General features: G+C 40.3%; 1 protein-coding gene across 1 annotated transcript; it reads left to right on the forward strand.

Moving 5' to 3' along the window:
- Positions 1-10,417: 10,417 nt before the first annotated feature.
- On the forward strand, positions 10,418-13,348 carry TMEM225 (transmembrane protein 225). Its single transcript, XM_077760498.1, has 4 exons — positions 10,418-10,808; positions 11,413-11,559; positions 12,039-12,173; positions 12,900-13,348. Exons 1-4 carry the CDS (start codon positions 10,631-10,633, stop codon positions 13,124-13,126), a joined length of 687 nt encoding a protein of 228 aa, XP_077616624.1. The 5' UTR covers positions 10,418-10,630; the 3' UTR covers positions 13,127-13,348.
- The last annotated feature ends 848 nt before the right edge of the window (positions 13,349-14,196 follow it).

Consider the following 14,196-nt stretch of genomic DNA (forward strand, 5'->3'; position numbering starts at 1 on the left):
AGAGAGAGAGGAAGAGACAAAGCGTGAGTGGGGGAGGGGCAGAGAGAAGGAGACACAGAATCTGAAGCAGGCTCCAGGCTCCGAGCTGTCAGCACAGAGCCTGACACGGGGCTTGAACTCACTAACCGTGACATCATTGCTTGAGCCCAAGTTGGATGCTTAACCGGCTGAGCCACCCAGGCACATGGAGGGCATTCTCTTTAAATCTTAGCCAAAGGATATAAGATTTGAAGTATTGGATCAAGTGAAATAACTAATGTGAAAAACAACTTAGATACTACTTTGGGGATAAAATTATAGAAGATGGATCTGACTTTACATCCAGTTACTCTCCTGTGCTTCCTCTGGGGGAGTTTCTATAATGATATTAAACATGGAGGTCAAGAAGTCACACAGAGATAGAAATATAAAGACAGAATGATTTGGATGAAGTTCTCTTCTTCCTTTTCTCACTTGTCAACACTCAAACACCAAGATTCAGGATGCTGTCACTAGGCAGAGAAATGAAGAATTTATAAAGTCAGATGAGCTGGTATAAGGCCAGGATGCTAGAGGTGGTTTTGTGTTTTTTGTTTTTGTCTTTGCTGTATGTTTTTTTGTTTGTTTGTTTGCTTGTTTATTGTTTTGCATTTTAACCTTTTTAAAACCCAGAGCTTTCTGAGGCTTTTAGTTAGTGCACTTAGGTTTGGACCAAACTGTAGGCTCTACACACAGCCTCATACACTCTCATTGTCACTGTCATTAGTACTAGAAACACCTCCCTCAGGAGAGTCTCTGACCCAGCACTACCCACGACTGTGGGGCAGCATCTACAGGGCGTTGCTAGCTACGTTAGCTCTAACAGAGTAGAGGTTCACTGAAGAGTAGAAGGTCAGTGAAGTGGAGACACGTTTTTACGTTTGGCCGACATGTTTTTGCCACATGTCAATCCGAGAAATGCTAATGGTGCAGCCACATCTTACAGAGGTTTCCACTACAATGAGATTTTTGGGTTTTGTTCCCTCTAATACCATGAAAAGGCAGAGAAATGGCGTGGAGTCAAATCTCAGTGATAGCTCCATACTGTTCTCAGATTTTATACCTCTCTGAGGGTGAGTATCATTTATTTTACTGGGTCAGGCTTATCACATCAAGCTCCTGCTTTCTCTTTATTTAAATTCTTCAAGAATTATTGGCTTTTATGTAAATGGAAACTTGAAGATGGCCACCATTATATCATCTGACATGTCCAGATGTGTCTGTACTGCCACTGACCCCCACATACACACACAGAAAGAGAGAGAAAGAGAGAGAGAGAGAAGATGAGAAGATAAGGGGAAAGGACTTGATATTTGTTGAGTACTGATCCAGACATTTGACAAACATTATCCCAGTTGATAGCAGTAACTACTCACGGAGGTAAATAGGGGGCTCTATTTTGAGACTACCCAAGCTCAGAGTGATTGCAAAATTTGCTCAAGGCTACACAGCTGGCTAGTGGCAGATCTGCAAATAAGCAAATCCTCAAAGCCTCAGACCAGAGCCCTTGCCTTGCTGTCCCAAGAGGAGAGTGAGCAAGAAGATGAGAGAGAGAGTGTTTAGTGTCTCCTAGGGGATTTAGTCCACATCACTAAATTTGAAAAGCAAATCAATTCGGAGCAAATATTTTCCCCAATAAAAAAGCTGGTGAACTTGGCTAGAGAAATATCTGCTAATCTTTTTCTTGCTGACTGCTCCAAAAAGTGTACCAGACTCATACTCCACATAGATATTCAGGTGATTCATGAAAAGAAGCCCCAGACCCTGGGCACTGTGGAAAAGGGCCAAGAGAATAAGGAACGCATCCAAAGACCAAGCACCACAACATTCCCAGGTAGTCAGTGCTATGATTACAAGAGATTGTTAAGTGTTAATGAGCTGAAAAGTCTCTCAGGGCGTCTGGAAAAAGTTGGTTCCCCTCACCCCCTGCAAAGTTCTGATTCCGTAAATCAGGGGTTGGAGAAAACAATCTTCAACTTCTATAAGCATTCTGGAGAGGTGCAGAATCAAGAAATCATGGGCTAGAGTGTAGCAAAATGTCATCACCCAGTTTTGTCTTTCAGGGAATTCTTCCTGCAATCTCTGGCCCAACCTCAGGAGGGCATCCCGATGAAGAAGAGAAGAGGGAAGCCAAGTGACAGGAAAAATCATCAGGGTGGCAGTTTAGACAAAGACCACAAGCATATGCTGTGTAGATGCTGTCTGCCCATAAACATCACAGTCATGGACATTACCAAGGCCAACAGGTGAAAGGGGAAATTCTACTTTTATGTATGTGCCCCAGGGTTTCACATTGATTATGTCTTTCCCTTCAGGAAGACATCAGGAATAGCTGCTTCAGCACAGGGAATATGATACAATATTGCCTTAAATACATGTTCCTCGGGCAAGAATCAGACAAGCCAGGTCTCAGGCTGTGAGGTCTGTTAGCATTTGTTCTTTCAATCCCAAACTGGAGTATTTATGGGGAAGCACAGGGAGGTAACCACTTTTCCCTTTAAAGTGAAGGAAAACGCTTTATCCGGGTGAGTCCCAGAACAGTACAGTTAACGAATTGCCCACTAATTCCCAGCCCTGGGAGACAGAGGCTTACAATGCTCTCATTCTCGAAGTGATTGTTGAGATCATGGAGGTATCTAATCAAGCTAATAAGTGACAGAGACACTGATTTAGGTGAATAGCTATTCCATTTTCCTTTATGCTCTCTGGAGTCCGTTTTGTTTAGGAAAAGCCTTAATTGTGCCAGATGGGACTATGTTCCATTATTTATGAGTGAATCCTGTAATCATGAATGCTATAGTATTACACTTTCTCTTTCCATGATACCTTCAGGTAAGAGAGCATTGTCATGTATGTACACAGTCTCCAGTGGATTCCAGTGTTTGAAACTATAACTGGGCCTTCCATGGTTATGTTTTAGGAGTGACATGGTTCTTGTTGTGCTGTACAGTTTTTTTGTGGGTCCTAGTAAATGGCTAAATGTGTACATGGATATTCAGAGAGAGAGAAAGAGAGAACACACATGGGCTTCTCATTTTGAAGATATTTTGAGACCCATTCCTGCTATTTACTAGCTATTGTATGGCCTTTGGGCAAATTATCTCCTCTAAGTAAATTTTCTTATTGATAAGATAGGTATAATTCTAACATGTTCTAACTGAATGTTAATATATTTTTTGAAGATCAAATAAGAAATACATACAGAAGTGCTTTACAAAATATAAAGAGATTATACTAATGAGTCCATCTAGTACTTTGGGAGGAAGAAAGGGGACAGGGAAGACAGTGAGGGAGTCAGCGATGTGGCCCCCTAACTCCTCTGATTCCACCCATTTTTCAGGACGTACAATTCATGAAAACAAACTATACCAGAGAATGTTATACGTTTGTATATCAACTCAACGGACTGTTTTGTGTTTATTTAAATTATTTTACAGAGTTTCTAACTGCTCATGCTATTAGGTACATATAGTACCTTTTGATTGCAACCATGTAGAACCATGAACATGTGTCATATAAACCAGAAACTGGAGGGTAACAAGCAAAAGGAAATTAGCTATTGTGGTAGTATGGTAGGATTTGTGGCTTTTTTCCCCTAAATATTCTATAATGTGATGTTTTCCTTTCTTCTTTTTTTGATTTTGATTTTTTATTTCCTTTTTTTAAAAAATTAACATTTATTTATTATGAGTGAAAGAGGAGCAGGGAAAGAGGGAGACACGGAATCTGAAGCAGACTCCTGGCTCCAAGCTGTCAGCACAGAGCCCGACGTGGGGCTTGAACTCACAAACCCTGAGATCATGACCTGAGCTGAAGGCGGATGCTTAACTGAGCAATCCAGGCACCTCTTTTCTTTTTATTTGATTCAAAATTCTTTGTTTCTCGCCATTTAGATCTCTTTGCTTTTTGTAAACAGATATTTTCGAATTTTTCTTAGTTTCTAAGTCATCAGAGACTAAAAAGTTTCACCTTTCCAAGATCTCTGTTTTTAGAAGACAGAAAGAAAGAGAGAAGGAAATGAAACTTCATTGTAATACTAGTCCATGGTCAGAGAAAGTTATGTCACCCTTGGGTCTGCTTCTACCTTTCCTCTGCGGCAACAACCTGGGAAAGAAATCCCAGAGTTTCTTATCCCTCAAAAGAACCAAATGATGGGGCAAAAAATTCACAGTACAGGGATTGGAATGGAGGAGAGAAGACAAAGTGGATGAAATAAAGAAAGCATGTGTACTAATACCTGAGGGGAGAAACCGTCTAATAGGTAAAACATGAAATACTCTGGTGACTGTATAAATAGAAATCATATACCTGGAGGTAGAGACAAAGAACATAAATAGCTGAGCCCTCCTTTTCCAACACTTTTCTTTTCTTTTTTTTTTCCCAACACTTTTCTAACACTATAGGTCAGATCTTTGAGATATTGCTTCGATTATTCACTTGTCCCCTCCTAATTCATTTTGGGCTGGGAAAGGTGGATATTAGGGTACCTAGTCAATGTCAGAGCAGTGGAGATTCATCCCCCCAACAAACGTTGTGTAAGGTGTGACAGGTACTATTTCAGACACTGAGGATACAATTATTAACAAAAAAATATGCTTTCTAGGAGCGTATGGTCTAGGAAAAATATACATGCATACAAAAGATTTTAACATTTTGTAAAAAATAATTCTGAAAGTATGCATAGGGTGAAGCAGAAGTACAGAAAGGAGACATTTATTGTTATGTATAATATGTATTGAAAGGTTTGTTCCTATCAAAAGATGAGACTTGAGGCACCTGAGTGACTCAGTCAGTTGAGCATCCAACTCTTCATTTCAGCTCAGGTCATGATCAGGTCATGATTTTGGCTTAGGTCATGGAATGGAACCCTGTGTCAGGCTCTGTGCTGAGTGTGGAAATTGCTTAAGATTCTCCCTCTCTTCCTTTACCCCTTCCCTCACTTGCAGGGTCTCTCTCTAAAATTAAACATTTTTTAAAAAATGCAACCTGAAAGTGAATGATTGAATGAATAATTAGGTTCCTTTCCAATAACAAAACCACAAAGACAATGTCCAGTCACAGCGAGAAAGAAGGTACTGACCTACTCTTTGGTCAGATTTCAGCCATGCAAATCCCAAACACTGAATGAAAACAAAGACATCTCATTTCTCTTTTCTACAGAGATTTAATACCCACACAAACGTTTAATATCCCACACATTAAAGTTACCCTGTGAGACAGTGAGCAAGGTCAAATAAAATCACCTCACTTAAACTTGAAGTTCAAAAGAAGGAAGTTTACTTGCCCCAAAATGAAAAGGCTGGCTAATAGTGGAATTGGGACTAGAATGCAGGTCTTTTTTTCCTGCTTTATAAGCACCTTTTGCATCGGTTCACACAGATTGTTAAAGAGTTTCCTCTTCCATTCATCTCCATAATTTGTATATCGCAAAGAGCTAATTCCATAGTGATACAATGAGAAACCTGGTAGATTTTCTAAAGTTTTATCTGAAGAGAGCAAAGGAAGGATATTCATGGAAATGTTTTACATTCTTCATAACTATGCATAGATATATCTTAGAGGATATTCTATTCTCAAAGGCCCTAAAACTGTTCTGAGCATTCAGAAATTGCTTAAGTAATTCAGGTAGTAATAAATCATCTTTGCTCCATAATTCTTCATTTTGAGACTGTTTCCTACCACACGCCTCAACATTTCTGTCCTTTCTTCAATTTCTTGATGACAAATGAGGCTGAGCACTTTTACAATATGTTTATTGACCATTTGGATCTTGTGACATGTCTGGTTCATGTGTTTTGCACATTTTTCTACTGGCAGATTTTTCTTTCTCTTATTTATTTATAGCAGTTCCTGGATACCATTCCTATGTCAGAGATGTGTATTTCAAATGTATTGCTTTATCCAGCTATAGGCTTTCTCTTTGACATCAATACAGCTAAAGCTCTCTAGCGGAAAAATCTAGTGAATACTTCTGGAGGTCATGAAGGGAACCTCCTTGCTATATAGTCCACAAATGCAGGAGAAGAATTCTGCTGTGGTCTTGTCAGAAGAAAATAACAAGGAAGCAATCTAATAGAAAGTGAAATTTATTACAAGGATGATGGAAAAAAACAAAACAAAACACCTTATCACTTCGATCCCGCTGAGCAGAAACTGAAAGGAAAGACCGTGTCAAATGAGGTAAAATTCTGAATCTAGGTCTCCGTCACATGAAGTGGATTATATACTCAATTTTGCAAATCTTTGCCTTCTCTTTTCTCCTCCCCAGTTCTGAGAAGGCTGGTTTTAGGTCTAGACTACGATACGTAGTGGACCTGGGGCCGTTCAGTGGATACACTTTTACACGAGGGCTTTAAGTTTGGTAATACTTTCCTTTAATACCTTTTTATGCCTATTGCAACTTATTACACCAATGGTGAAGCGTATTGCCATGTGATGCTGGGGTTTCTTCAACAGCAGTTAATCCTCTTGGAGGATGACAGAGGTTAGAGCTCCCCATTAGAAGGGAAGAGCTCTTTCTGAGTAAGCAATCCTGAAAAGAGGCCTGATGGAGAAAAGTCATAAGAAAATGTGTCAGACATAGCCAACAGTGAACCCGAATGTAAACTATGGACTGGGGTTAAGGTTGTGTCAATGTGGGTTCATTCATTGTTAACAAAGATAGCAGCCTGGTGGGCGATGTTGGTAATGGAGGAGGCTGCGCATGTGTGGCGACAGGGAGTCATCTGTGCTCAATTCTGACGTGACTCTAAAATACTCTTAAAAAGTCTATTTTTAAAGGGTTTTAAAATGTAGAAAAAATTCATAAGACATAGAAAGCTCAGTTCAGAGAAAAAAATATAACCTTAAATCCTGGCATATTAAAGAAGAATTTTATTTAAAAAAATTTTTAATGTTTTATTTATTTCTGAGAGAGAGTCAGCGTGAGCAGGGGAGGATCAGAGAGAGAGGGAGACACAAAATTCAAAACAGGCTCCAGGCTCTGAGCTGGCTGTCAGCACAGAGCCTAACGTGGGGCTAGAACCCATGAACCATGAGATCAAGACCTGAGCCGAAGTTGGACCCTTAACCGACTGAGCCATCCAGGCGCCCCTAAAGAAGAATTTTAAACTGTATTAAGAAATTCAAGGGGATAAAAGTAATAAACAAATAAATAAATAAATAAATAAAAGGGAAATAAGGTAACAGCCTAAACTGAATATATTTAAAAATAATGTTTTCGAGGCACCTGGGTGACTCAGTCAGTTAAGTGTCTGACTCTTGTGTTTGGTTAAGGTCATGATCTCACAGTTTGTGGGCTTGAGCACTGCACCAAGCTCTGCACTGGCATTTTGGAGCCTTGCTTGGGATTCTCTCTCTCTCTCTCTCTCTCTCTCTCTCTGGGTCTCTCCCCTGTTTACACACACACTCTCTCTAAATAAACATTAAAAAAGAAAAGACAGATATCATATGATTTCACTAATATGTGGAATTTAAGAAACACAACAGATGAACATAGAGGAAGGGAAGGAAAAATAAGATAAAAATAGAGAGGGAGGCAAACCATAAGAGTCTCAAATACAGAGAACAAACTGAGGGTTGCTGGAGGGGTGTTGGAGGGGGATGGGCTTGGTGGGGGAGAGGCTTTAAGGAGGGCACTTATTGGGATGAACACTGGGTGTTCTATGTAAGTGATGAATCACTGGGCTCTACTCCTGAAACTAATACTACACTTTATGTGAACTAACTTGACTTTAAGTTAAGAATAAATAAATAAAAAGCTACAACGCATAAAATAAATAAATAAAATAAAAACATGAAATCACCTTTTAATAAAATAAAATAATGTTTTCAAATGCATAGATACCAAAGGAGCTCTTGAAATGATGAACAAAAGTGACAACTTCTTCTAATAAACCAGATTAAGGTGCGGAGGGAGAGGGAGGAAGTAAATCTACAGGGGGAGAAACCAATCCTTATCTTTTTGTGACACAAACAAATATTTCAAGATGAGATTTTCTGGTATTGTTTCAGAATAATTCAGGGGAGGGCCACTGAAACTGAATGAAGGATCTGTGGGAATCATTCTATTATTCTCTATTTTTTCCAGGATTGCACATTTTCCTCTTGAAACTACAATTCTACTTTTCTTTTTCCCTTTTTGTTGTTTATTTCATCTAGTTGCCTGTTAAAAACAAAACAACAGCAAAAACTACCTGTCATTCTTCTGCTGCCGCTCCTGCCCTCATTTTACTGAAGATGCTGTGACCCAAACCATTGATGACATTCTGATTGTCCAGAAAGGGATCGGTGCCTGATCTCTCCTCAAAACTCCAGCCTCTCTTTAATTCCTCAGCAACACTTGTATTTCTCTGCCTTCTCTCTGACTGCTCCTCCTTTGCTCTTTCTCATAAATTTTGAAGTTCTCCAGGATTTCCTTCTCTGTCTCTTGACACATCCCTCCATGATATGCACACACGATTCAACTGCCATCCCTAGGCTGATTGATGACTCTCAATCTGTTGTCAAGTTCCAGCACAAAATTCTGTCTGTTGTATGCCCCGTAGACACCCTAAACTGAACCCGAACCAGTATTTACCATCTTCTTCAGCAGGCTTGTGCTTCCAGCCCTATTTTACACCTTATTGAATGGCATCATTGACTACTGTTCTCCCTAGCTGAAAACATGATTTCCTCTTTGACCTGTCTCTCACAAATCCCTCACATTCTATCAGTTTGTACTACATCTTTATATCCTTAGTGCCATTTTGGCTACATATTTATATCCTTAGTGCCATTATCTATACTTTTAAAGTAGGCATCAATCTTTCAGCCCAGGAATCTGACTCTTAAGGAGCTATTGCATAGAAATAAAAGCCTTAATATGTAAAAGCATAAAAATATAAGTTGCCATGGTGTGCTATTATGCTCCCTCTTGGTCCTTCTGCTACACTAGTCCTCAAGGGTCAAGGGTCAAATGAATAGGTGATTCTATGGCAGTTGGCAGCCCTAACAGCAAGCTGGCCCTGATAAAGAAAAGATGGGGAAGGGTGGGAGCTCTTTCACAAGACTACCCGACATGTTGGCTGTTGAGGCTCACAGTTCCTGACATATAGAGGAATTGTCCTGGATGCAGAAGGGAGATACCAGCCCAAGGGCAGCCTGTATCCATGACAAAATGAGCTCTCTTGCTGCATTCAGGATGACTCTAAAAGCCACACCAGATCCAAAGCTTTTGGTGGTGGTGGCTAACATTTCTTTTGTTGCAACTACATCTCAGTTCAACCTCTCCTCAAACCTGCTTCCTTAAACACGGGCAGATGTGACTCTTGGCTAAGTAATCCCCAATAAACTCTCCACACACAATTCTCTGCCTCGGAGTTGCTTTCCCAAGGAATCCACATCAATACTGTGGTAATTGCTTACATAACATTTGTTATGTGCCAAGAACTCTTTTTAAGTGCTTTACATTCCTAAACTCATGTCATCTTTTTATAAAATTCTTGTGTAGTAGGAAGCATTATGATCTATAAGATCACAAAACTGTTCAGAGGTAGAGCCAGGATTTAAAGCTAGGCTTGTGAGTCCATTTTCTTAATCATGAAGTCTCCCTTATAAGATTAAATATATTGAATGTTATTTTTAAAAATATTTTTTAAATAAAATATACCAATATATGTACAGAGGTCTGGAAGAAAGAAAGCACAGCATGTTTGACGCAGTGAAAGAAATCCCATCTGGTCTATGGAAAGGTCAAAGAAATAGGCAGAGAGAGGCCATTAGATATGACTTTCATCTGAGTTCAGTAAAAGGTTTTTTTTTGGGAGGGTGAATTTTAATACAAGTCTTCTTACTGAATACCATGGTGGCCTATTCAAGGAATCCACAAATGTTTTCTCTGTCAAGTTACAAAGACAATTGTCAAGAAATAGTGGTCTGGCCTTATAAATGATATTGGAGTGCAATGCTTTGGTGTATCAAGCCAGTTCTTGTTGTTTCAAGGTGCTGGTCTACTTCCCAGATGCCTACTTAACTTCTTTAGGCTTTCCAAATGAGGGCACAAGTTTCTCTAACACATCCTATATTTTGAATGGTCAGTCCTTTTTGTAGTGCTAGCTGGCTGACTATTCCTGTCAATGATCTTGAATTCCTTCTGCCCTTCACCAATCCCTACCTAATGCCAAGTAATCCTGGAACATACAATCCTAGCTCTAAAATTGGACCTTTTAGTCAACAATGCCTAACTTCCTTCAAGGTCTTTAGTTATCACTAAAGCTGGCAGGTCTCTCTCTAATATATGATATTATATCTCCCTCTATATAGGGTAGCTCTCTCATGACCTGTAGTCAGGCACGGCCCTTCTACTGCACAGGTCATCAGGGTCAAGGGTCAAGCCAATAGATGATTCCATGGCAGTTAGCAGCCCTGACAGCAGGCCAGCCCAGATATAGGAGTAGTGGGGAGTGGGATTTATCTTCTTTGTTCCACAGTCTTTATCAGCTCTGCCATTGTCAATACCTCGGCAATCACTAAAAGTTAGGATTTTGCTCTTCCTCTTGTGAAGAAGTAATCAAATCAGAGAAGAGGCATGTGAGCTATTGGTGGTGGTCTCGGCCTGAAATCTCCACTCACAATGGTGGATATATCATCCAGAGGTATCCAGGCCACCAACATGGTCTTCTCCTCCTGGGCCTTAGTCTTCTTTGCGATAGGAATTATCATGGGAAAATGGGTTGAACTGACGTTGGAAACAGAGACAAATACAATAAGCCACAGTCCCTGGACATGTTGCACTACTTTTTGGCCAGAAGGTCAGAACTACACTATGGAAAGAGATGGGTGGAGAGAGAAGGTTCATCTTCCTTGACTTCCATTTATATCACCAGCTTACTCATTTTTATTCTCTGGGACAACTTTCTCTGGCTGCACTGTACCCAGATCCATAATCAATAGCTGACTCCAAAATCTCGCCATTTTGCATATTTTGGAGAAAAGTTTAGAAGCTCATCGAGTTAATTGCTGGACATTTGAGAGACATTGGCAGTAGCAGCAGGGTGGTCAGCCCATCTAGAATGTGAGGGTATAAAAGAAGGTAACTGGCAACAAGGAAAATAGCTTGCATTGCCACCGGAGGAGGACAGGATGACTTGTATTTAACAAGAAATCTGTTCTGCAAAAAGAATGGAAGAGAAAGAAACTTACAGAAACACTAAGAGAATGGTTTCTTCTGGTTCTCTCTCCCACTCAGTTTAAGGCCCCCTCCCTCTTTTTTCTTTCCCCTTGTTCTTCTTTCTTATTTAATGAAATCTTTTTACCTCATTCTGATTTTTACCTAGAGATTTGTGGCCCCCAGGTGGAAATGAGCCTAGAAGAAATATCTGTCCCTCTTTCAACATAGATTCTGCTTTCCAACAGGTGGTCTGGAAGTGGTCAGGACCATGATGATTTTAGTTCTCAGCCTTTCCTTCATCCATAACTTGTTCTTGGGTTTGGAATTCACCTACCTGATTCCTCAAACTAAACATACCATCTTCATCACTGTCTTCCTCAGCTTCTTCACAGGTAATCTCCTGGCTCCCCTGACACAGGCTTGGAGATAGATTTGGCTTATGGGTCTAGGCTGCAACCTTCCTAGGTCTTTGGCTCAGATGTGCAGCTCCTGAATGGGATCTACTGCTGAGCTGCTTTTTTTTTTTTTTAATGTTTATTTAATTTTGAGAGAGACAGAGCACGAATTGGGGAGGGGCAAAGAGAGAAGGAGACACAGAATCTGAAGCAGACTCCAGGCTCTGAGTTGTCAGCACAGAGTGCAAGGCAGGGCTTGAACTCATGAACCGTGAGATCATGACCTGAGCTGAAGCCAGACGTTACCGACTGAGCCACCCAGGCCCCCATCCCCTCCCCCCCCCTTTTTTTTTTTTAACATAGTGCAGTTGTACAGGGGGGAGATTTGGAAGTCAGACATATCTGGGGTTCAGACTTGAGTAGAAGAGCCAAAGTTCCTTAGAAGGGACTCTTTTCCCCTTTTGTCTGGGCATCAGGTCTCCTTCTGCTCTGCGCACTCCTGTTGTATCATCAAAAGCTAAGTCAAGGTAAATTCGTGTACTACTCCAGTTACAAGATTACCTGGACCATTTTCACTGCCTACTTAAACGTTTCCCTCTTTGTGGCCTCTGGTGAGTATTTTCAAGGCCCCTGAAGGGTGATGAGAACCAGTCCACTCCTGATAGAGAGGAGAGTAAAAGGATGGGAAGGCGGGATGGGGAAAAGTGCCAATCCTTACATTTTAAAGGGCTAAAGTTCAGGTGACTCACTCTCTGAAAAGAGTTCCATCAAGGGCAGAGTTGGAGATGAGGGCTGTGTGAAATATTCAATAAGCTTGCTCCAAAGGCAGCTCTCATTTCTGCCCTTTCTACTGTCTTTTGCACCCTCCCCACTTCCGGACAGAGATAACCATCCAAGTCATGACTATGGAGAGTGGCTGAAAAAGAATGTTTACTGATGTGGCGAGAAGCAGTATACCCTGGGTGTCCAATGTAGTGTTGAGGCACTTTGAGGTCAAAGACAAGTGATATCTGAAATTACATGGCCACCTGCCAACACTGAAGACCCTCCTTTTCTTAAAAAATCTTTAAAATTTCATTTGAAATTGCACTCACAACCCAGAAGCATGTCTTCTTCCAAAACGAGTCCCTCAATGTTGTTGACATGAACAACATTTAAGCTATTCTGTATACACTTCTCATCTCTTCGACTAAAGCTTCCTCCTCTCCAATGGCCTGGGGCAGTTCAAAGAGACACAAAGGGCTCCGGGTTGGAGAATTTCTGCTGACACTTAAGGAAATGTTTCTGTAACTCTCCATTGTTCCTTCATCACCCTTCCTGGCTTCTCTTTTCCCCAGGAGTCCTCTCTCTCCTACAATACAAGCAGTCCATCAATAGCTTTGCCTGCATTACCATCATCCGTACATCCGACAGAGAAATTAAGGACATACAGGAATCTAGGAATTCTATCAAAGTTACTTCCTCACCAGACCAGCCGGCGATGCCTCGTAGTATTGTTCATACAAAGGAAGATTTTCCCAACAGACCACAAGTCCAGACACGTCGTGTAACCTGGGCTGTGTGATTTGACAATCTACCTTGCAGTATATGCTTATCTTGATAGAAACAATGTTGTGTGTATGTGCTGTATGTCTCTAGGGCTCTGTTATCTTTTTGGCATTATTTAAAGAATGTGACTGGGTTAGGGTCTGTAAAAACATGCAGAAGTAACAAATAGTTACTTCTATTTGTTCTCACCGTTTAATAACATTCGTCATTCATATAATAAATATTATCATATAACTAATCTTGCTGTATTGTTAACTGTCTGTACATCACAGACTTGGAATAATACATAATACCTTTTGTACTTTATTTTATTGTGAAATATTTCAAACATCCAGAAAGAATACAAAACAACACGATAAACACCTGTGCACACATCACTCAATCTTGTGAAATTTTAACATTATGCCCTATTTGCTTTAGGTGTTTTCAAAATAAATTTATAGACACACTGATGTTTCTCTAAAAAGTTCCCTAATCTCATTCCCCACCCTTGTTAAAAGTGTTTTAATGATGCATTGCTGATCATTTTACATTCATGTTGTCATTTTTTAGACTTAATGCATCTTTAAAAATTTTCAGATTAGCTTTCTAAGTGTTCAAAGATCATTAAAGATCAGACTGTACAGATCATTTTTGCAGCTTGTTTTTTTCACACAACTGTGTGTATGGTTTTGGCATTCAGTAAGTTTTGTTCAGCTTCCTTCATTGAAACTACTGTTAAGTTTTCCATTGTAGAGCTATAATGTAAAATACTCATTTTCCAGTTGATGAAAATCTAGTTGTTTTCTTTTATTCTGTTACAAATAGTGCTGTTGTGAACATTCTTATACACAGCTCCCTCTGTCCATGAACTAGAGTTTCTCTTAAGGTACTTATCTAGGACTAGACTAGCTGGATCAGAAAGTATCTTCATTAGGGCGTTGGGGTGGCTCAATTGGCTGGGTGTTGGACTTCGAGTCAGGTCATGATCTTGGAGTTTGCGAGTTTGAGCCCCCCATTATGTTCTCTACTGTCAGCTGGGGTCTATTTTGGATCCTCTGTCCCCCCCTCTCTCTGCCCCTCCTCTGCTTGCTCTCTCTTTCTCTC

The sequence above is a fragment of the Crocuta crocuta genome, unplaced genomic scaffold, assembly GCF_008692635.1.
Source record: "Crocuta crocuta isolate KB4526 unplaced genomic scaffold, BGI_CrCroc_1.0 scaffold335, whole genome shotgun sequence".
Lineage (NCBI taxonomy): Eukaryota > Metazoa > Chordata > Mammalia > Carnivora > Hyaenidae > Crocuta > Crocuta crocuta.

What these genes read in the sequence shown, in the direction of transcription:
- TMEM225 (XM_077760498.1), top strand. Translation starts at nt 10,631, where the DNA reads ATGGTGGATATATCATCCAGAGGTATCCAGGCCACCAACATGGTCTTC. An exon ending in CACTACTTTTTGGCCAGAAG is followed by an intron (nt 10,809 to 11,412) that starts GTCAGAACTACA and finishes GCTTTCCAACAG; the next exon opens with GTGGTCTGGAAGTGGTCAGG. An exon ending in TTCCCTCTTTGTGGCCTCTG is followed by an intron (nt 12,174 to 12,899) that starts GTGAGTATTTTC and finishes TCTTTTCCCCAG; the next exon opens with GAGTCCTCTCTCTCCTACAA.